This window comes from Notolepis coatsorum, assembly GCF_963971535.1.
Source record: "Notolepis coatsorum genome assembly, chromosome: 6".
In the NCBI taxonomy this organism is placed as follows: domain Eukaryota; kingdom Metazoa; phylum Chordata; class Actinopteri; order Aulopiformes; family Paralepididae; genus Notolepis; species Notolepis coatsorum.
Window position 1 is genome coordinate 96,855,576 of NC_140170.1, and position 17,596 is coordinate 96,873,171.

General features: G+C 42.7%; 1 protein-coding gene across 3 annotated transcripts in view; it reads left to right on the plus strand.

The window, feature by feature from the left end:
• Window positions 1-17,596, plus strand: part of brpf3a (bromodomain and PHD finger containing, 3a) — a 45,318-nt gene that overhangs the window by 26,526 nt on the left and 1,196 nt on the right. For all 3 annotated transcript variants that reach the window (XR_014619829.1, XR_014619830.1, XM_084317132.1), the window contains exons 4-12: window positions 1,118-1,249; window positions 2,482-2,610; window positions 3,645-3,957; window positions 5,616-5,981; window positions 14,546-15,112; window positions 15,603-15,669; window positions 15,783-15,871; window positions 16,679-16,776; window positions 17,336-17,490. Coding sequence is in view for 1 of the 3 variants with exons in the window: in XM_084317132.1 (XP_084173258.1) it covers window positions 1,118-1,249; window positions 2,482-2,610; window positions 3,645-3,957; window positions 5,616-5,981; window positions 14,546-15,112; window positions 15,603-15,669; window positions 15,783-15,871; window positions 16,679-16,776; window positions 17,336-17,490 (1,916 nt within the window). In the remaining 2 variants the exon portion in view is untranslated. The remainder of the gene's footprint in view (window positions 1-1,117; window positions 1,250-2,481; window positions 2,611-3,644; window positions 3,958-5,615; window positions 5,982-14,545; window positions 15,113-15,602; window positions 15,670-15,782; window positions 15,872-16,678; window positions 16,777-17,335; window positions 17,491-17,596) is intronic.

Consider the following 17,596-nt stretch of genomic DNA (forward strand, 5'->3'; position numbering starts at 1 on the left):
GTGACGACAAATGTTTTAGAATGTTTGAAGATATCATACTCTGACAGCATGCCTATGATCAACAAAAACGCGAACTTGAATCCCATCATATACATAGTCTGTCCACTATAGTGTCATTGCAATGTGTTTTCTATTCTTTCTTATACAGTAAAAAGGGTGAAGAACACTATATTCATATGACTTGTATTCTGCTTACAGCTTCGAAATTCCACTTGTTTCGTTTAACGTAAAGCCTTTTAAATATAATCAAAACGTTCCCGTGTTTCTGCGGTCTGTGCGCAAAATAATAACGAGTTGAGCTTTATGATGAATTGAAAATGGGGGACCCTGATGTAAACAAGACGAAAGTTGGTCTGCATCCCCAATTAACAATTGTATGTACTGAGCTGTACTGTACTGTACCCATTCTGCAATCTGTTAATAAACTTTTCAATCAATCAATCAATCAAGCTACGCGGAGCGCAGTCAGTCAGTAGCCTACACCCCGTATATTCCGATAACGCTATATAAACCATGCTGCATTCATTCTGAGAGAAAGATCTATTATTCCAAATGCTATTTATAGGGTTTTGACCATAATTACACTACTGTTGCTATTTTACAATGAACTATAATGAACTACGGTTCGTACAGAACATGCCAGTGTTATTATGCACAGAAGCTCATTTCCTTGTTGTAATAATATATTCTACCACTGGGCGTCAGGTACGCCAGGTCCGACCTGTGTGTAGATGTAAGCACGGAGTCAAGTTCAAATCGAAATTGATGAATCCCACTCTTTGCTTAGAAATGATCGTACGCACAGGGTAAGCACAGATCTGTGCGTAGAAGACGTTGATGAATGAGGGCCCAGGGATCTAGCGTTGCCGACAGTGCGCAGGTTGGTGGTGGGGAGGGAGAGGAGACCAGAGTCAGAGGACCGCAGTCTCTGGGGTGGGATGTAGGAGGTCAGCTAGATACCGGGGGGCAAGGAAGTGAAGGGATTTGTAGGTGATGAGGAGATTATTTGTTAAATTTCTTTTATGAAAACAGCCATTACGAATCTTTCACTGAAGGACTCAATGAAAACTCAGATTGACAAGTCAGCGTCTAATACCTGCGCTCCTCTCGTGTTTAGAAGGAGCCCGACGAGAAGCTGTGTGCTGCGAGAGACGAGCTGCGCTACTGGCAGAAGCTGAGGCAGGACCTGGAGAGAGCCAGACTCCTGGTGGAACTCATCCGCAAGAGAGAGAGGCTAAAGAGAGACCAGGTGCTGTGTTACGAAGCTATGGTTTAGTCTACTCTTAGCGATTCACCTATCTCGAGCCCTGCCCTCTTTTTCTCGATCTTCCAATCACAACTGTTGCTACCCTTGAGAGCGGGGCTTGTGATTGGTCAATTTGCTTCACAGACGGTATTTTCTTGTTAATCTGCAACCTTGGATTTTCCTCACTACTTCTGATCCACAATAGAAGTTAGGAGGGTTGCCCCTGGCGACAGAAATTCTCAGTTGACTAACACTCATAGGATTTAGTCAACTAACCGATTAGTCAATTTAATAGATAAATCTATAAAATGGTGTTTCTCCACATAATTGTCCCTCTGAAAATTAATACAGTAATGCTGCACAAGGATCTGTTTGATTTAAATGCAGATTTATTTTGCACATAATCTCACACACACATCCAAAAACTCAAAACCGTTTTGCACACATTAATTTAGTTTGACAGTTATCAAGAGCAAATATGACCACCGGTGAATTCTTGTGGTAATTACAGCTCCATGAAATGATGTAGATGAAAAATAGCAATACCTTGTCTGCTACCTTATCATTTCACTGAGCTGTAATTAACACAACACAAGAATTCAATGTCCCCGATGACATCACTGGTGGACATATTCAAACTGATTTACTCTCAATAACAAATGTGTGCAAAACTGTTTAGAGTTTTTGGATGTGTGTGAGATTATGTGCAAAATAAATCGGCGTTGTTCTTTGGTGAAGTAAAGATATTAGTTGTATTTGTGTTCATGTTGTCTGTTATGGTGCAGATGAAGATGTTAGTTGTATTCATGTTGTCTGTTGTGGTGCAGATGAAGATATTAGTTGTATTTGTATTCATGTTGTCTGTTATGGTGCAGATGAAGATGTTGGTTGTATTTGTATTCATGTTGTCTGTTATGGTGCAGATGAAGATGTTGGTTGTATTTGTATTCATGTTGTCTGTTCTGGTGCAGATGAAGATGTTTGTTGTATTTGTGTTCATGTTGTCTGTTATGGTGCAGATGAAGATATGAGTTGTATTTGTATTCATGTTGTCTGTTGTGGTGCAGATGAAGATGTTAGTTGTATTCATGTTGTCTGTTGTGGTGCAGATGAAGATGTTAGTTGTATTCATGTTGTCTGTTGTGGTGCAGATGAAGATATGAGTTGTATTCATGTTGTCTGTTGTGGTGCAGATGAAGATATGAGTTGTATTCATGTTGTCTGTTGTGGTGCAGATGAAGATTCAGCAGGCTGCCCTGGAGCTGAAGCTGACCCCGGCTCTGATGTTGCTGCGCTCCACCCTGGAGCAGCTGCAGGAGAAGGACACTGCCAAGATCTTCTCTCAGCCCGTCAATCTAACAGAGGTTGGTGTGGAGAAAAATATATATATAATAAAAGTAATGTCAACCAAATACACAGGAATGAGCATTAAATTATTATAATTTCTTTTTACTATGACCTGGCAGATTAAGAGAATAACTTAACACTTGGTATTATGGCGGTCAGGTGGCGTAGCGGAGATTGTGCTCGTCACCAATGCAAGAGGCTGCGGTCTCGACTCCCGGAGAGTCAGCATTGCCTTGGCTCGGGCTGATCGCTATACTAACTCGTTTGGCTGAGTTAGGGGGAGGGAAGCCGTGGGTGGGTCCTGGGCGTTGTGGACAGCGACCCCTACAGTTCAGTCGGGGCGCCTGCTCAGCAAGGGTAGGATCTGGAGAGAGGTAGTGCGACCTTCCACACGTTACACTCTCCCGGTGAGAATCTGCGCGGCCAGGCTAGCTGCCGGCTGGCTGCACATGCGTCGGAGGAAAGCATGTGACAGTCTCCGGCCTCCCGGACCAACAGTAGGGGAAAGTGCGCAACAACCAGGAAGGGGGTTGGGAATTGGCATAACGACTAACAGTGGGATGGGAGAAAAATCGGAAAAAAGGAGGGGGGAAAAGATAATAAAAAAATAAAAAAAAACACTTGGTATTATCCGGGGGGCAGCAGTGGCTCAGGAGGTAGAGTGGTCGCCTAGTAGTCAGAAGGGTCCTGGTTTGATTCCCGCTCCTCCCGGGCAGCGTGTCGATGTGTCCTTGAGCAAGACACTTAACCCCTAATTGCTCCAGATGTGCAGGTTGGCACCTTGCATGGTCGCCTCCACCATCGGTGTGTGAGTAAATAGGTGAATGTGAGGAACAAATTGTAAAGCACTTTGGATAAAAGGGATATATAAATGCCCCATTTACCAATATACCCCAAGGTGAAATTGCATAGTTGCCGTCAACAGCACTCCACAGCAATTGTAGTAGAAATGTGTAAAAATCAAAAAAAGCTAAAAAAAGCTAAAAACACAAGATAAAAAAGAAAATTACAATAGAATAAAGTAAAAAAATTAAATTCTTGTTTCGCCAAGGTCCCGGATTACCTGGAGTTTGTTTCTCAGCCCATGGACCTCTCCACCATGCGCGCCAAACTGGAGGCGCACGCCTACTGCTCCGTGGCGGACCTGGAGCGCGACTTTGACCTCATGGTGGCCAACTGCCTGAAGTACAACTCCGAGGACACAGCGTTCCACCAGGCGGCACTGCAGCTGCGGGAGGTGGGCGGGGCCGTCCTGCGCCACGCCCACCGGCAGGCCCAGAGCACCGGGCTGGACCCCAGCACCGGCATGCACCTCCCCGAGGCTCCCAACAAGCACGGCTTCCAACAGAGCACCTGGGATGACGGTGAGAGACGTGAATCACCCATTCCCCCCAGCAATAACGCGTGTCCCTGTCCCTCATCTCCTCTCACTCCTGTGTGTGTGTAATGAAGAGGGGTATGCAGAAGAAAGTCACATTTCTAATTTAACACTTTGGTTGCCACTGGTTAACATGGTAAAATATGGTTGAATGCCAGCACCCACTTCAATGATAGCGTTGTGAACGCATAATCTATGTCTTAAATGATGACTGTGTCTAATCTGCCCGTCGCTTATCAATGACTTGTTTGCAGTCAACATTGTCGAAATGGATTGTTTTTTTAATCGGTTCATTTCCGTTTTATACCATTTTGAAAAGCCCTCGTTTTCTTGAAAGTTTCAGGAAAATATAAAGATTCCGTGATAAACGGCATTTACTGGAATATTCTGGAATACACAAAAAACGTTGACATTTTTCGGCCTATTTATGAATCGTTTTCAAATAAACGCTAGATTATCGATAGTATATGTGTACTTATGCACGCTAGAGAAGCCATCTATTCTCATTTCCTGATCAGCGCGCACACACACACACACATGGGGCAAACGCTGATTATAGGTGAAAACAGATCCGATTACCCCAAGACTGGTAAAATAGATTCCTTACCTCATATCAGATGTTCTCCCAAAAGATTATTCCAATTCCTGATTGCCATTCCAAATATCGATCGTGTTTATTGATTCAGCGCTGGGTACTGTAAATATGTATTCCACGTTGTTTTCCGGCTCTGCAATCACTTCGGTCTCTTCAAATGGCTTGCAGGATAAGTAAAATGAGGAAACTGGAACCCCCCCCCCCCCCCATCAGTCTAATCCAATGGGGTGCAGTTACACAGGGAGAGACGATAGGGGGCGGTATTTTCCCAATGGAGCTCAGAGTTTGGAGCACTAGCGTGAGGCTCGATTGATGAAATATGAATTCAAATCGCTAATAAAAAAAGAAAACGGCAAACAAACGCTATATAGCGTTGCTGGCATTCAACTGGCGGCATGAACTAATGACATAAAGCGTCCGTGGCACTCAAAGTGTTAAAGGGGAATGCCACCCATTTGAAGCTTGCAAATAGATTGTTATGAAACAAAAAGCAAAGGTTAATGTATGCTATATATTGTATGTGAACATGCACCACCACTCTCTCCTAAAGCTAGAAATCAGAGATTTCTATGGAGAGAACCCTCCCATCAGTGACGTGACTGGGATGTAAAAATTATCTGGGGCTGCTCCATAGACAATGGATTGGGCTCTGACTTTATGAATGTTTGTGTGAGCTCTTACACCCAAATGAGGTGTTAGTTCAGACCATGTAGCTATGCTAGGATATAACCCTCCCTTGGGTGTAAGATCTCACACGAACATTTTATGGCCTCATAAAGCCAAGTGCGAAGAAAGACGATGCCCCATGCAGCAGCCACAGATTTTATATTAGTTACATCACCGATTGGAGGGTTGTGATTTCTAGCTTTAGGAGAGAGTGGTGTGTGTTCAGAAAAACCGACTGCACTATCCTGGCGCAGAGGAAGGACATAATGTGACTTCTTATAAAATGGGTGGTATTCCTCTTTTTATAAACTGACAATAAAGTAATTATTCCTCTTTTCTCTTCTTCCTCTCTCGCCACTTGGCTTCGGGCTCTCTCTCTCCAGTCGACTCTGTGCTGGACCCGGAGAACCGGCTGCACTTGACCCGAGAGGAGCAGCTGAAGACCCTGCTGGAGAAGCTGGACGTGGTCACCTCCATGCGCACCAGCGGCGGGAGGACCAAGCGCATCAGGCTCCTGCGCCGGGAGATCAACCGCTTCAGGCAGACGACGAACCAGCAACAACAACACTCCCAGGCCATCAATGGGAACGACGAGGACGAGGAGGAGGAGGAGGAAGAGAAGGAGCAAGAAGAAGAAGAAGAAGAAGAAGAAGAGGAGAAAAATGGAAAGAAGGACAGTGAGGATAATGGACCTTTACCATCAGTGTCTCCCCTGGGGACAGGTGAGAGGATCTTCAAGCTGCATGATGGTAATTTATTGACATGTTGTATTGCTATGCACTTAACCTCTGAGTCTTAAGCCCTAGCCATATTTTCAGAAAATTCGCCTAAAAGTAGATACCCAAATAAATGGAAGATTGCTCCACTTCTTCTTGATATTATTTTTATTCAATGTTTTAACCGATACAAACAAAGCAGACAGGACAGACAAAATCAAGACATCACAACGACAAAAAAAAAACAAGATAACCAGTCACTCCTTTGTGTCTCTTACCAGTGTTGGACATAGACGTATCAAATCAGAGATTGAGAATATATCTATAATAGACAGTCTTTCTACATGGCTTTGTGTAAAGGACAGCTTCACAGGTGCCATTCAGTCCACATAGTCCAGTTATAGTCTTTGTACAAAATACCATCAGGCCATCAAGAGTCCCTTTAGTTGATGCCTTTAGACTTAGAGCAATGAGCTGAGGGAAGAAGCACCATGCAACAAACGCATAGCAAAAACAAACAAAAAACAGTGCTTTATACGTTCACATTGTTTTAGATATCTACAGTATGCATTTGATCTATTAGTCGTTTGTTAGTTTTAAGATAGATAGACAAGAAAAGGTTGCCAAATGTCTTTAAATTTGCTGGGTTGCCCTGCGTTCTCATAGCGTATTCTCTCCATGTGTAGCATATTAATTCTGTCAACCAGGTTTGGAAAAGTGGTACTATTTCTTTGTTCCACAGCATTAAAATGCATTTCTTTGCAATAGACCTGTCACTAAACCACGCCCCAAATAGAATTTGTCCAATCATATCACAGTGAAAATCCTCGCTGGCAGAAAACTCGGACATCACCAGAAAAGCCATTTGTAGGGCGCATCAAACCAAACGTCTGTGATCGAAACCACTGTGAAGAGTTCAGTTTATATGTTATTATCTAGCTAATATCTGATGGTGAAACGCTGTGCGTGGGGTACCTGTAATTCGGACACCAGGTACCCTGAAAGACTGGGTGGAGGAGTATATTTCATACCTTTTCCGAAGCCCAAAAGAAAACTCGGGAAATGCAAGCGGTGGATTCTGCTGTGTCGTCGACCACATACACAACTGAATGTGAAGACCATTACCAAGGACACTTATGTTTGCTCAAAGGTAAGGTCAATTCATAAAGACATAATATTTGACGGCATGTATTAGAAACGTAGACCAAACTATTAGTTTGCTAACGTTTGACTTTGACTGCCAACTAGCTAGCGTATATCCAGCCCAGCTAGATAACGTTAGCTGCCAACTTGTTAGCCAGCTAGCTAGCTACAGTGTTATCAACATCAAGGTTTGCTGTCTGACTTTTCGTCCTCGCTAGTTAGCTGGTGTTTTTAGCTAACTTTTGCTAACTGTCTTTTCACCCCAAAGCACTTCAGAGATGGGAAGCCAACTCTGGAAAATCCAGATCCCATCCGGGCTCTCGTGTCTGCTCCGAAAAGACACAGACCCTCACCCAAAAAAAGGTAACGTTACAGTCAGCCAGGTGCATAACAGTGAAAATGATGACCAACAAGGACAATTATAGTTATAGATTTAATGTAGTGACCACCATTGATAGTATAAAGAACTGGCTTAGACAACAGGTTGTCACTGCATCTAGGCAACAAGACAGAATCCATATTAATGGGTTCAAAAATAAGGCTAAGCAGGGAGGACAAACTTGTTATAACCACTGGAGGAACCTCTGGTGAACCTGGTGAACGATGAGTAATGTCTCTATGCACTTTGTTGATGAAAATAATTGTTTTTAATGCACCAATGAGCATGAATGATGCTTTTTTATTATAATAAAAAACTGAAACATGAATACTACTACATGCACTTTAGATTATGCACTAAGAATACTCGATGCACTTCAGATGCCATAGTGCCACTTGAAACCAGTAACAACAGGGACAACGATGTAAATAAGTCCTGGACTTTTTGTTTTATCCCTGATAAGGCAAATACAAATGTTGATCTGTCAAAGTTGTTATGTTTGTTGTCAATCAAATCCACTTTGAGCTGCATTTTATGTATGAAAGATGCTCCATAAATGAACTATTATTATTATCTGTCTATGCTTAGCTAATACTCAGCTTTTTGTGTTTCTTTTTCACAGAATGAGGTGTGCTGGAGATGTTACTGCCCTCACATAGACGACACAGGTCAACCCAAGACAGGACATGAGTGACAATGAAAGAGGTCTGATTTATGTTTTTGGACTAAAGTGAGCATCATGGAATGTGTGCAGCTTTACAATCATGTCATTGATGAACTGAATATCTCTGTGAACTCAAAAAGTACAAAGTCACAGAAGTTGAGTCCACTAAGTAGTAGTTGCCCTTGAATTTGGTAATAACAGTTGTGCCTCTCTGAGATGTGCATGTCTTCTCCGTCTTTACGCACATAGAACTCTTTTATGGCTGTGGCTGCCTCTGCTACCGTCATATCCCTTGCTGCAAAGGGACATTTCACCTCAAGCAAGCCTGTTTGACCTTTATCACATATTATTGGTCTTGGTACAGGAATGGTCTCGGTACAGGAAGAGGATACAGGCAGGGATGTTGCTGGGTTGGTCTGTGGGAGCTGCAACAGTGGGAGCTGCAGCGAGAGAAAAAATTAGAAACATCAAGGAGTAATTTGTCTCCTCTTATCCCTCTCTCCTCTCATTTCTTTCTCCCCTCATTCACCTCTCCCCCTCATCCCTCTCTCCTCATTCACCTCTCCCCATCATCCCTCTCCCTTTATCCATCACCCCTCTCTCTTTATCCATCACCCCTCTCTCCTCCCCTCTTACTCCTCTCTCTTCTCTAAGAAGGTCAGGGTGTGTAGGAGCCTCCAGATGAGGAGCGCCGGCCTGTGGAGCAGCCTCCCCCAATGGAAGGTGGACAAGAGGAGTGAGATGAAAGATTGAGAAATCAACGAGCACAAATCGAATCACTGACTAGTATAAATACTGTTCTGAGACATAATCAAGTACCAAATAGATTAACACCAGAGGTCTTGCAGCACAGCCGTGTACCAGCCTATTTCAAATATGCCACTGGATTAATTTATGATCAATTCAACAATCTATGTACTGTGTTTAGTATACCTAGCAGTGAAACAGCACAGCAAACTTCAGTCCCATTGACATATAGCAGAAGTGATTGGCAAATTAACACAATGCTCCTGCGTGTGCAGCTCTTGCTTGTTCTTATGAAACTGAGACAAAATCATGATTTAAAAGATTTGGCATTTAGATTTATGATTGATGAACGTAGTGTTGGTACTTTGTTCAACGCGTGGGTGGACTACATGTTCACAGTTCTAGGGGAACTACCCGCATGGCCTCATAGAGACATAATAATGGCACAAATGCCAGGAAAGTACAGAGAGGAATTTCCTACAACGATGGCAATATTAGACAGTACAGAGTTAAAAATTCAAACCCCAACTTCCAAAGCTACTCAACCTACAAGTCTGCAAACACATTGAAATCCCTCATAGCATGTGATCCACGAGGTTCTGTAATATTTTGTTCAACTCTTTTCACTGGATCTATGTCTTACAAAGAAATAGTTAGGCAGAGCAACTTTATTAAGCTAATGAAAAATCTGCTTAAACATGGCTATCTGCAGGAAGGGGATGGGCTTATGGTAGATAAAGGATTTTTTATTGAAAATGACCTACAAGAAATTGGACTTGAAATAAACATCCCACCCTTCGTCAGAGGAAAAAGGCAGATGCCCTCTACAGATGTCTGCCTAACAAAAAAAAGTGGCTGCACACAGGATACATGTTGAACGTGCTATATCAAAGATAAAGACATTTAAAATTGTGTCAGAGAGGATCCCTAACATAAGGTTGACAAACATCAACCAGATCTGGTATGTTGTGAGCATGCTGTCTAACTTCCAGCCAAGAATACCATTACCTGATAGCTCAAGCCACAACCAATGGGGTAGTCCTTTCCACCTACTGCTACCTATAGGGGTCTGGTTAACGATGTAGCTTATAGGTGTGCCTCTCATTCCTCGGTGTCTTATATATTTCCTCACTGATTCCTGACTCTTTCCTAAAGGCAGAAAGATACATGTTACGGTTAACTGTGTTATGCATAGTATTAACTATTCACTGTAGAAATGTATCTGATGTTGTGCCTAGGCTATTATTCTTTCACATCAAACTGCATGACGGTGCAAAAATCTTTTTTCAATAAACTGTGAATGAGCACCATTTTGCTATTACAAAATGTATCTGTGTTTTTATTGTGCTTTGAAACTACCTGTTAGGAGTGTAGGTGGGGATCACTTTTGCCACCACTGCAGAGGTTATAGGCTGGCCTGCTACCTTCTTCCCTCTGGGTTTATGCCACTGCTGTGGCCGACTTGTACAGGAGGCAGTGTCTTCATTTTATGCACGAGAAATGTCTAAACTGTACATGAGCCCAATGATGTGTGCACAGTACCCTGGTGCCCTATGGTTTCAACAGAAATGAGAAGGGGAGAAAAGAAATAGGCTACTGTTTGAGAACACTGCTCGTACTAGCTGCTACTTGAATATAGCTCCCCTCTACTAAAATGTATCAGCAATAGTAGTAATCATGGATTATCGTCATAGTTCTTGTAATCTTCAATCAAGTCAACTGTAAGTAATGCTTGAGAGTAGCTAGCTAACGTTATATATAGCTAATGCTTGCATCACCATGGAGGTCTAAGGTAAATGTGTATCTCATGAACATACTTTTCCACTGCATATTGTAACCCCCTCTGTCTGCTTCTAGATGAAATATTTGTGTTATCTTTAAAAAAAAAAAGCGGGTCTATTACCTGCTGTCGTAAATCTCCCACGGCCTAGCCCCTTTCGTGACTGAAGCAAGGCTTGCATCACAGTCAGGAAAGGGGCTACCTGCGGCCATCGTCAACAGTCATTCACAGTCGACTTTGTTTGTCCGACTTTTCAAAGGGGGCATGGCTTAGCGATAGGTCTATTACCATGCCATACTGTATAGTCTGTATCTCAGAGTAATTGAGTGTTGTCATATTATGTGACCAGCCAAAAATAGCCACTATTTGGTCTGGGGGAAAGTCATGGGTGTAGATGTTTGAGTAGCATTGGAACACCTCACTCCAGTACCTATGGAGCTTCGGGCAAAACCAGAAGAGGTGACCCAGTGAGCCCTCAGCAGATTTACATCTGGTACAGAGTGGTGAGACTGGGGGGTATATTGAGTGCAATCTTGTACAAGAATAATGAAGTCTATGCATCACCTTAAATTGAATTAACTGATGTCTGGAATTAATAGAACAAGAGTGGATACGGCGGAGGCCCTTATCCCAGGTGTCTATTGGAATGTCCACCTGAATATCTCTCTCCCAGGACTCCCTCAAGCATTGTGTAGATGGAATATAGTGTTCTGTAAATGAGTCTACAAACTTGGATATCAGGCCTTTGGTATTGGGCTCTGTAGTCATGAGGGAATATATCACAGCAATTGGTGTATACGTTTCAAAATTTGGAATATTTAAACGAACATAGTTCCTAATTTGTAAATATTGAAAGAAATGAGTGGGGGGGAGCTCATATTTATGCTGGAGTTGGGAAAATTAGGCAAAATGACCATCTATGTAAAGGTTTTCTATAGAGACTTCCATTTGAAATAAATGTGGTCTGATTGTGAAGGGGGGAAAGCATTGTTATGACAGATGGGAGTACAGACCAACGTCTCTAGTAGTTTAAAGACTTTTCTGATCTGGTACCATATTTTCAACGAGTTCTTTATCATAAAGTTGTCTCTTATAGCGGCCCCAAGGGATCTTTTTGTTGCAAAGAGAAGTGCTGGGAGAGAGATACTGCTAGCATTCTGTTCTATGGCCAGCCATGCAGGGGTGGTAGTGGTGGTCTCACCAGGGTATGAGTCCTGCCAGTAGACCAGAGCAGCTCTTGCATTGGCTGCCCAGTAGTAGTGTTGAAACATGGGTAAGGCAAGGCCTCCCATATTTGTAGGCTTGCACAGGTGATTTCTGGAAATACGGTGTGTTTTGTATCCCCAAATGAAAGGCATAATAAGAGTGTCAAGGGTCTTAAAAATGCTTTTGTTAAAAGAATTGGCAGGTTCTGGAACAGATATAAAAACCTGGGTAAAGTAACCATTTTTATTGCATTAATACGGCCTATGGGAGAATTCTCCATTTCTCTACATTACATTTCAATTTCTCTAACATTGGTTCATAGTTTAATTTATACAGGAGTTTGTGATTCCTAGGAATAACGACTCCAAGATAGTCAATTTTATCTGTAATTCAAAAGGGCAGGTTCAGGCCGTCAGTAAGTGGCATAAATTCACTCTTTTGCCAGTTTATAGTGTATCCAGAGAATCTGCCAAATCTTTCAACAAGGTCTAATAAAGGCGGTAGAGATTCTTCTGGGCGTGACAGGTAAACAATCACATCGTCTGCATATAAAGAAATGTAGTGCTCAATTCCACCTAGTTTCACAGGTGTAATGGAAGGGTGGTTTCTAATGCTAATGTCGAGGGGTTCGATTGCAATGGCAAAGAGCAAAGGAGATAATGGGCAGCCTTGTAGCATTGTACTACGGTGAAGGGCAAAGGGTGGTGATTTATTGCAGTTGGTCAGGACTGATGCAGTGGGGTGAGAGTATAGCATTGCAACCCACGAAGCAAAGTCCCTGCCCAAACCAAACTCTTCTATCACAGACGGAATATAGTTCCACTCAACTTGGTCAAAAGCTTTTTGTGCACCAAGGGCCAAAATAGCTGTGTTTATATCTTTTTTATATTTGCCATATGTGATCGCCGAACATTGAAAAAAGAAAACCTCCCGGAAATGAAGCCGATTTGATCAGGATGAATTATGGCCGTTATACATTTATTGAGCCTGTTAGCTAGAATTGTTTAAGTCGTTTCCAAGGAGGGCAATAGTGCGGTACGAGGAGGGGTCAGTTTCCTCTTTACCTTTTTTTCAAAATTAAAGATATATATATAGATTGCTCCACTTCTACAAGGTCCATTTGCATGTTCTTGGTATCCAGGGACATCTATGGATCTCAGGGAATGTACTCCCAGTGTCAGAAATATTGTGTCTGTTACTATACTATGACGTTCACAGAAGGGTAAAGAAACGAACTACGTTCTATTTTATGGCAATAACATTAAGGTTATTTTCGACCTGTGAGACATAATCACGAAAAAAATATTCATGCCAGACGGCTCCAAGTTTGACAGGGGCTTCCTTTATTTGCGTCCAATTCATCCGGTTTCCGCCAGGATGTGCAGAGATATTTATAAAGTCATATTTCGCTAATAACACTTTAAATCATTGGTAAACAAACGTAGTGCTGAAAATATACACTTTGACTGCTGTTTTGATAGGGTTAGGGTCTTTACTCTTGGCTACATTTGAAAAAGAAACGCAACATTAATTAATAAGCACTGTATTTATGACGTGATATTAATTTCGTACCGGTACCGGACTGCTCAGGCTTAACACTTTCCACGTCAGACCCGATGATAGTCGGGTTAACTCACCGAACGTTCGGCGCCAGACCCGAGTGTAGTCAAGTTTTTTTATTCGCTATTTCCATTGATTATCCATCCAGGGAGCCTGATGTTATCATTGGGAATGGGTCTGAGATCGCAAACGTCCAATACCGCCACCTGCCACCTTGCGGCCGGTATTTCACATCCTTTGAAACTCTCTGACTTGGGCTGTGCGTCGATCTAAAAAGTCCGAGCCGGGTTTTCCTTGTCGGGCAGGACAAGCATTTATAATGCATGGATTGAGGAGAATCAAGCACTCCCGGTTCATGTTCTTTGGTGGATTATGTTGGCAACACGATCTACATCAATAATTGGAATGGCGATCAGATAATTGGAATATTCTTTTTGGAGTACATCCTAGTCAAGGATTACTCTAAAACTATACTCATATTCACCACGGTATAAAACGGGAATTTTTCACAAATTGAACAATAGATACTCAATTTCAAATGGGCAATAGTATTATATCCATAGCTATGATATATAATATAGTTTGAGCCCTGCAAACACCGCACGTATACGTATACTTTAAAGTGCCTTTCAACAGTAACAGTAAACAGCGCCCTCTGGCGCTGAAAGTGTTAAGGGGTTAACTGCTCCTTTGCACTCCGGTTAGATGCCGACTTAATTACTCTGTACCTGCACTGCGATGACAATACATTGAATCAAATCGAATTATGTAATTAACCATTATTTATCTAGAGACGTTATCAAGAGACATTAAAGCAATGCTGTGTCTCACACTCAATTCCACACATTTGTGGAAGGAACTTGATTGTTGTTGTTGTTGTTGTTGATTCGTTCACCTTGCCCAGCCCTGATTTTCCCCAGCAGTTTTGGGGGATTTGAACCAGCGATCTTCCAGTCACTTTCTCTCGAACCCCTATGTATCCGCTGCCATATGTAGCGTAATGGGTTCTTTGGAATGCAGTTCAGCTGAATTGTACTACAAAAAATGGGCAATTGCTGCTAATTGTCCTACTACTGTAATTTAAATAATGACTAATTATGAATCCTCACTTGTTCCAGATGACTCTCCACCTGTACTGGAACTGACGTGCCCCGTATCGTCGCCGCTCCCGGGAGATGCCCCGCTTGAACCCCCCGTCCTGGGGATAGTAACCGGGGGCCGAAGGTCACCCGGTCGCTCCTACAAGCGTCCGAGATCGGCTCGCAGTGGGAGCAGAAGCCGGGCCGAGGAGGAGGCCGAGGTCGGGGAGACGCCCCGCGCGCAGCCCGAGGTTCACGAGGTCACGCCTCCGGGCGCACCGCCGACCCCCCCGCTGGCGGGAGTCGGCCGCCGCACCTCGGTTCTGTTCAAGAAGGCGAAGATCGGAGCGAGACTCGCAAAGAGCAACACTCAACAGAACGGCACACCGGCCGAGAGCAAAACCAACGGCTTCGACAGCACCCCCCCCCGTTCCGGGTCCCCCAGCGCGACCGCCCTGCCCCCCACCCCTACCCCCACCCCTCCTGCCCAGACGCCTCCCTCTCCAACCCTGACGCCACCTTCTCCTTCCTCCTACTGCACGAGGGCCAGAGGCCACAGCTCAGACAGCGATGCTGACAAACCTCCACCACCACCCAGAGAAGAAGGTAGGAGAGTCTCGCTGTTAAACATATTGTGGAAATTATATATATATTCTTATTTTGATTTGATTGCTTTTATTTAAGTGTCGTACACATTTCTTGTGCCTAGCCCATATGGATTTACAAGGCACTAAACACGGTGATCAAATATGCATATTATGCATCATATATATCATCATCATGTTTACATCATCTGTATACATAGTTTACACAGTATATACACATTACACCCCTTCCTGTGTACAAAACATGTAATACATTTAAAAATAAAGTTACAATCCATATAACTAGGAATTATTTGTATATAAGAAACTATATGTATATATTGAGTTATCCCATGTACATCTTTCTGAAACTCCAAGAGAAAATTAAAATTGAGATACATGCTTACTAAACACTCATTCTTAAATCATTATAGCTATATACACAATAAATCCCAACGATTAGTGTTAATTGAGTGTATTTCTGAACAATAAGGTTATTTGTGTTCCATTAGGCTTAACTAATGGCATTGGAAAGCACAAGGACATCTCTTCAGATCCCCTCAGTGACCAAAAACTAAAGTGAGTATCCAATAGTTGGGCCTATTATCTTAATGAGAAGAAGTCGTTTAGTATCAGAATGTAACGTTAGTTTAAAAGTCAAGCCTGTCTCTCCCACGTTCCCTTGTCCACAGCTGTAGCGCATCTCCGCCCAAACGCAGTCGCGGCAAACCGGCCCTGGCAAAGGTACCCAGCAGTGAGAATGGAGACCTCTCTGGCTCTGGTGTGTTTCATAAAGAGTCTGTCCCATTTTCCAAATACATATTGAAATGCACCAGGATCTTAATTTTCAATATTTAAAGGGACACTTCACAAAGAAACAAACAATGCAGATCTATTTTGCACATAATCTCACACACATAACTCAAAACGGTTTTGCACACATTAATTTAATTTGAGAGTTATTGGGAGTAAATTTGTTTGAATATGGCCACCAGTGATGTCATTGGGAACATTGAATTATTGTGTTGTGTTAATTACAGCACCATGAAATTATGTAGATGAAAACATGGCAATACCTTATCATCGTTGAGCCGTAATTAACACAACACTAGAAGTCAATGTTCCCAATGACATCACTGGTGGCCTTATTCAAACTCATTTACTCGCAATAACTGTCGAACTAAATGAATGTGTGCAAAACTGTTTTGAGTTTTGGGATGTGTGTGAGATTATGTGCAATATAGATCTGCATTGCTTTTTGGCGAAGTGCCCCTTTAATAAGTAATAAGATTCCACAACACAAACATCCACAAGGGAAGCTCACCACAGTAGTAGTAGTAGTAGTAGTAACAAATTACACACACTGCTCAAATATTAACTGCTTTCTGATCAGTGTTTCAGAACGAGACAGTAGTAGTAACAAATTACACACACTGCTCAAATATTAACTGCTTTCTGATCAGTGTTTCAGAACGAGACAGTAGTAGTAACAAATGACACGCACTGCTCAAATATGAACTGCTTTCTGATCAGTGTTTCAGAGCGAGAGGTCCCAATTAGGATTTTAATTCCTTTTCCTTGTGCACAGGAAGAGCTACGCTTCTGACATTTGATAGTGAGTCGGAGCTCACACCGCTGGACCTGGTTTGGGCCAAATGCCGTGGATATCCATCTTACCCAGCAATGGTGAGAAGGAGTTTTCTGCTGTAATTCACCATGTACATTAATCTTGTTTTATTATGAACCTCTCACGTGTTTGGCTAAGAATGGTTAGAATTTATTTAGTCCTGTATTCACAATGTACTTAATTTTTTGTTTTAGTACGAACCTCTTTAACGGTTTGAATTGAAATGAAGAGGAAGGTACTGGAGACACGGATCATCTTTAGAAGAATTTTAACAGGGTGCGAAAAATCACTGACGTTTCAACTTAACAGTGTCTTCGAAGGAGGAGGTAGACACTAACGTTTCAACACAAGTGTCTTCTTCGAAGGAGGAGGTAGTAGACATTGTTGTGTTGAAACGTTAGTGATTTTTTTTGCACCCTATTAACATTTTTCTAAAGATGATCTGTACCTACCTTTTTGAAGACTATCATGGTCCAAGTCAGTACCACCGGTCCTCATTGATTGATGACCACCATGGTCCAAGAGTTTGACATAATGGGCCGCATTGCACAATTTATGTTATGAAAAGCCAATGTTTTTAACTTAAGCCAGTGTAAAAGCCATACTGCATCCCTCTAGATCGTTGACCCAGACATGCCCCAGGAAGGCCTTCTCCACAACGGCATCCCTATCCCAGTCCCCCCCGTGGAGGTGCTCAGTCTGGGCGAGCAGAGGCGGGCGGAGGAGGGGGAGGACCTCTTCCTCGTGCTCTTCTTCGACACCAAAAGGACTTGGTAAGGATCAGAGGGGCAACGTGGAGAACCGTTTCAGTAGAGCTTTATGTCACAGCAAAATCTTGCCTACTCTAGGGAAGAAAAAACCTCCCATTATATTGCCAAT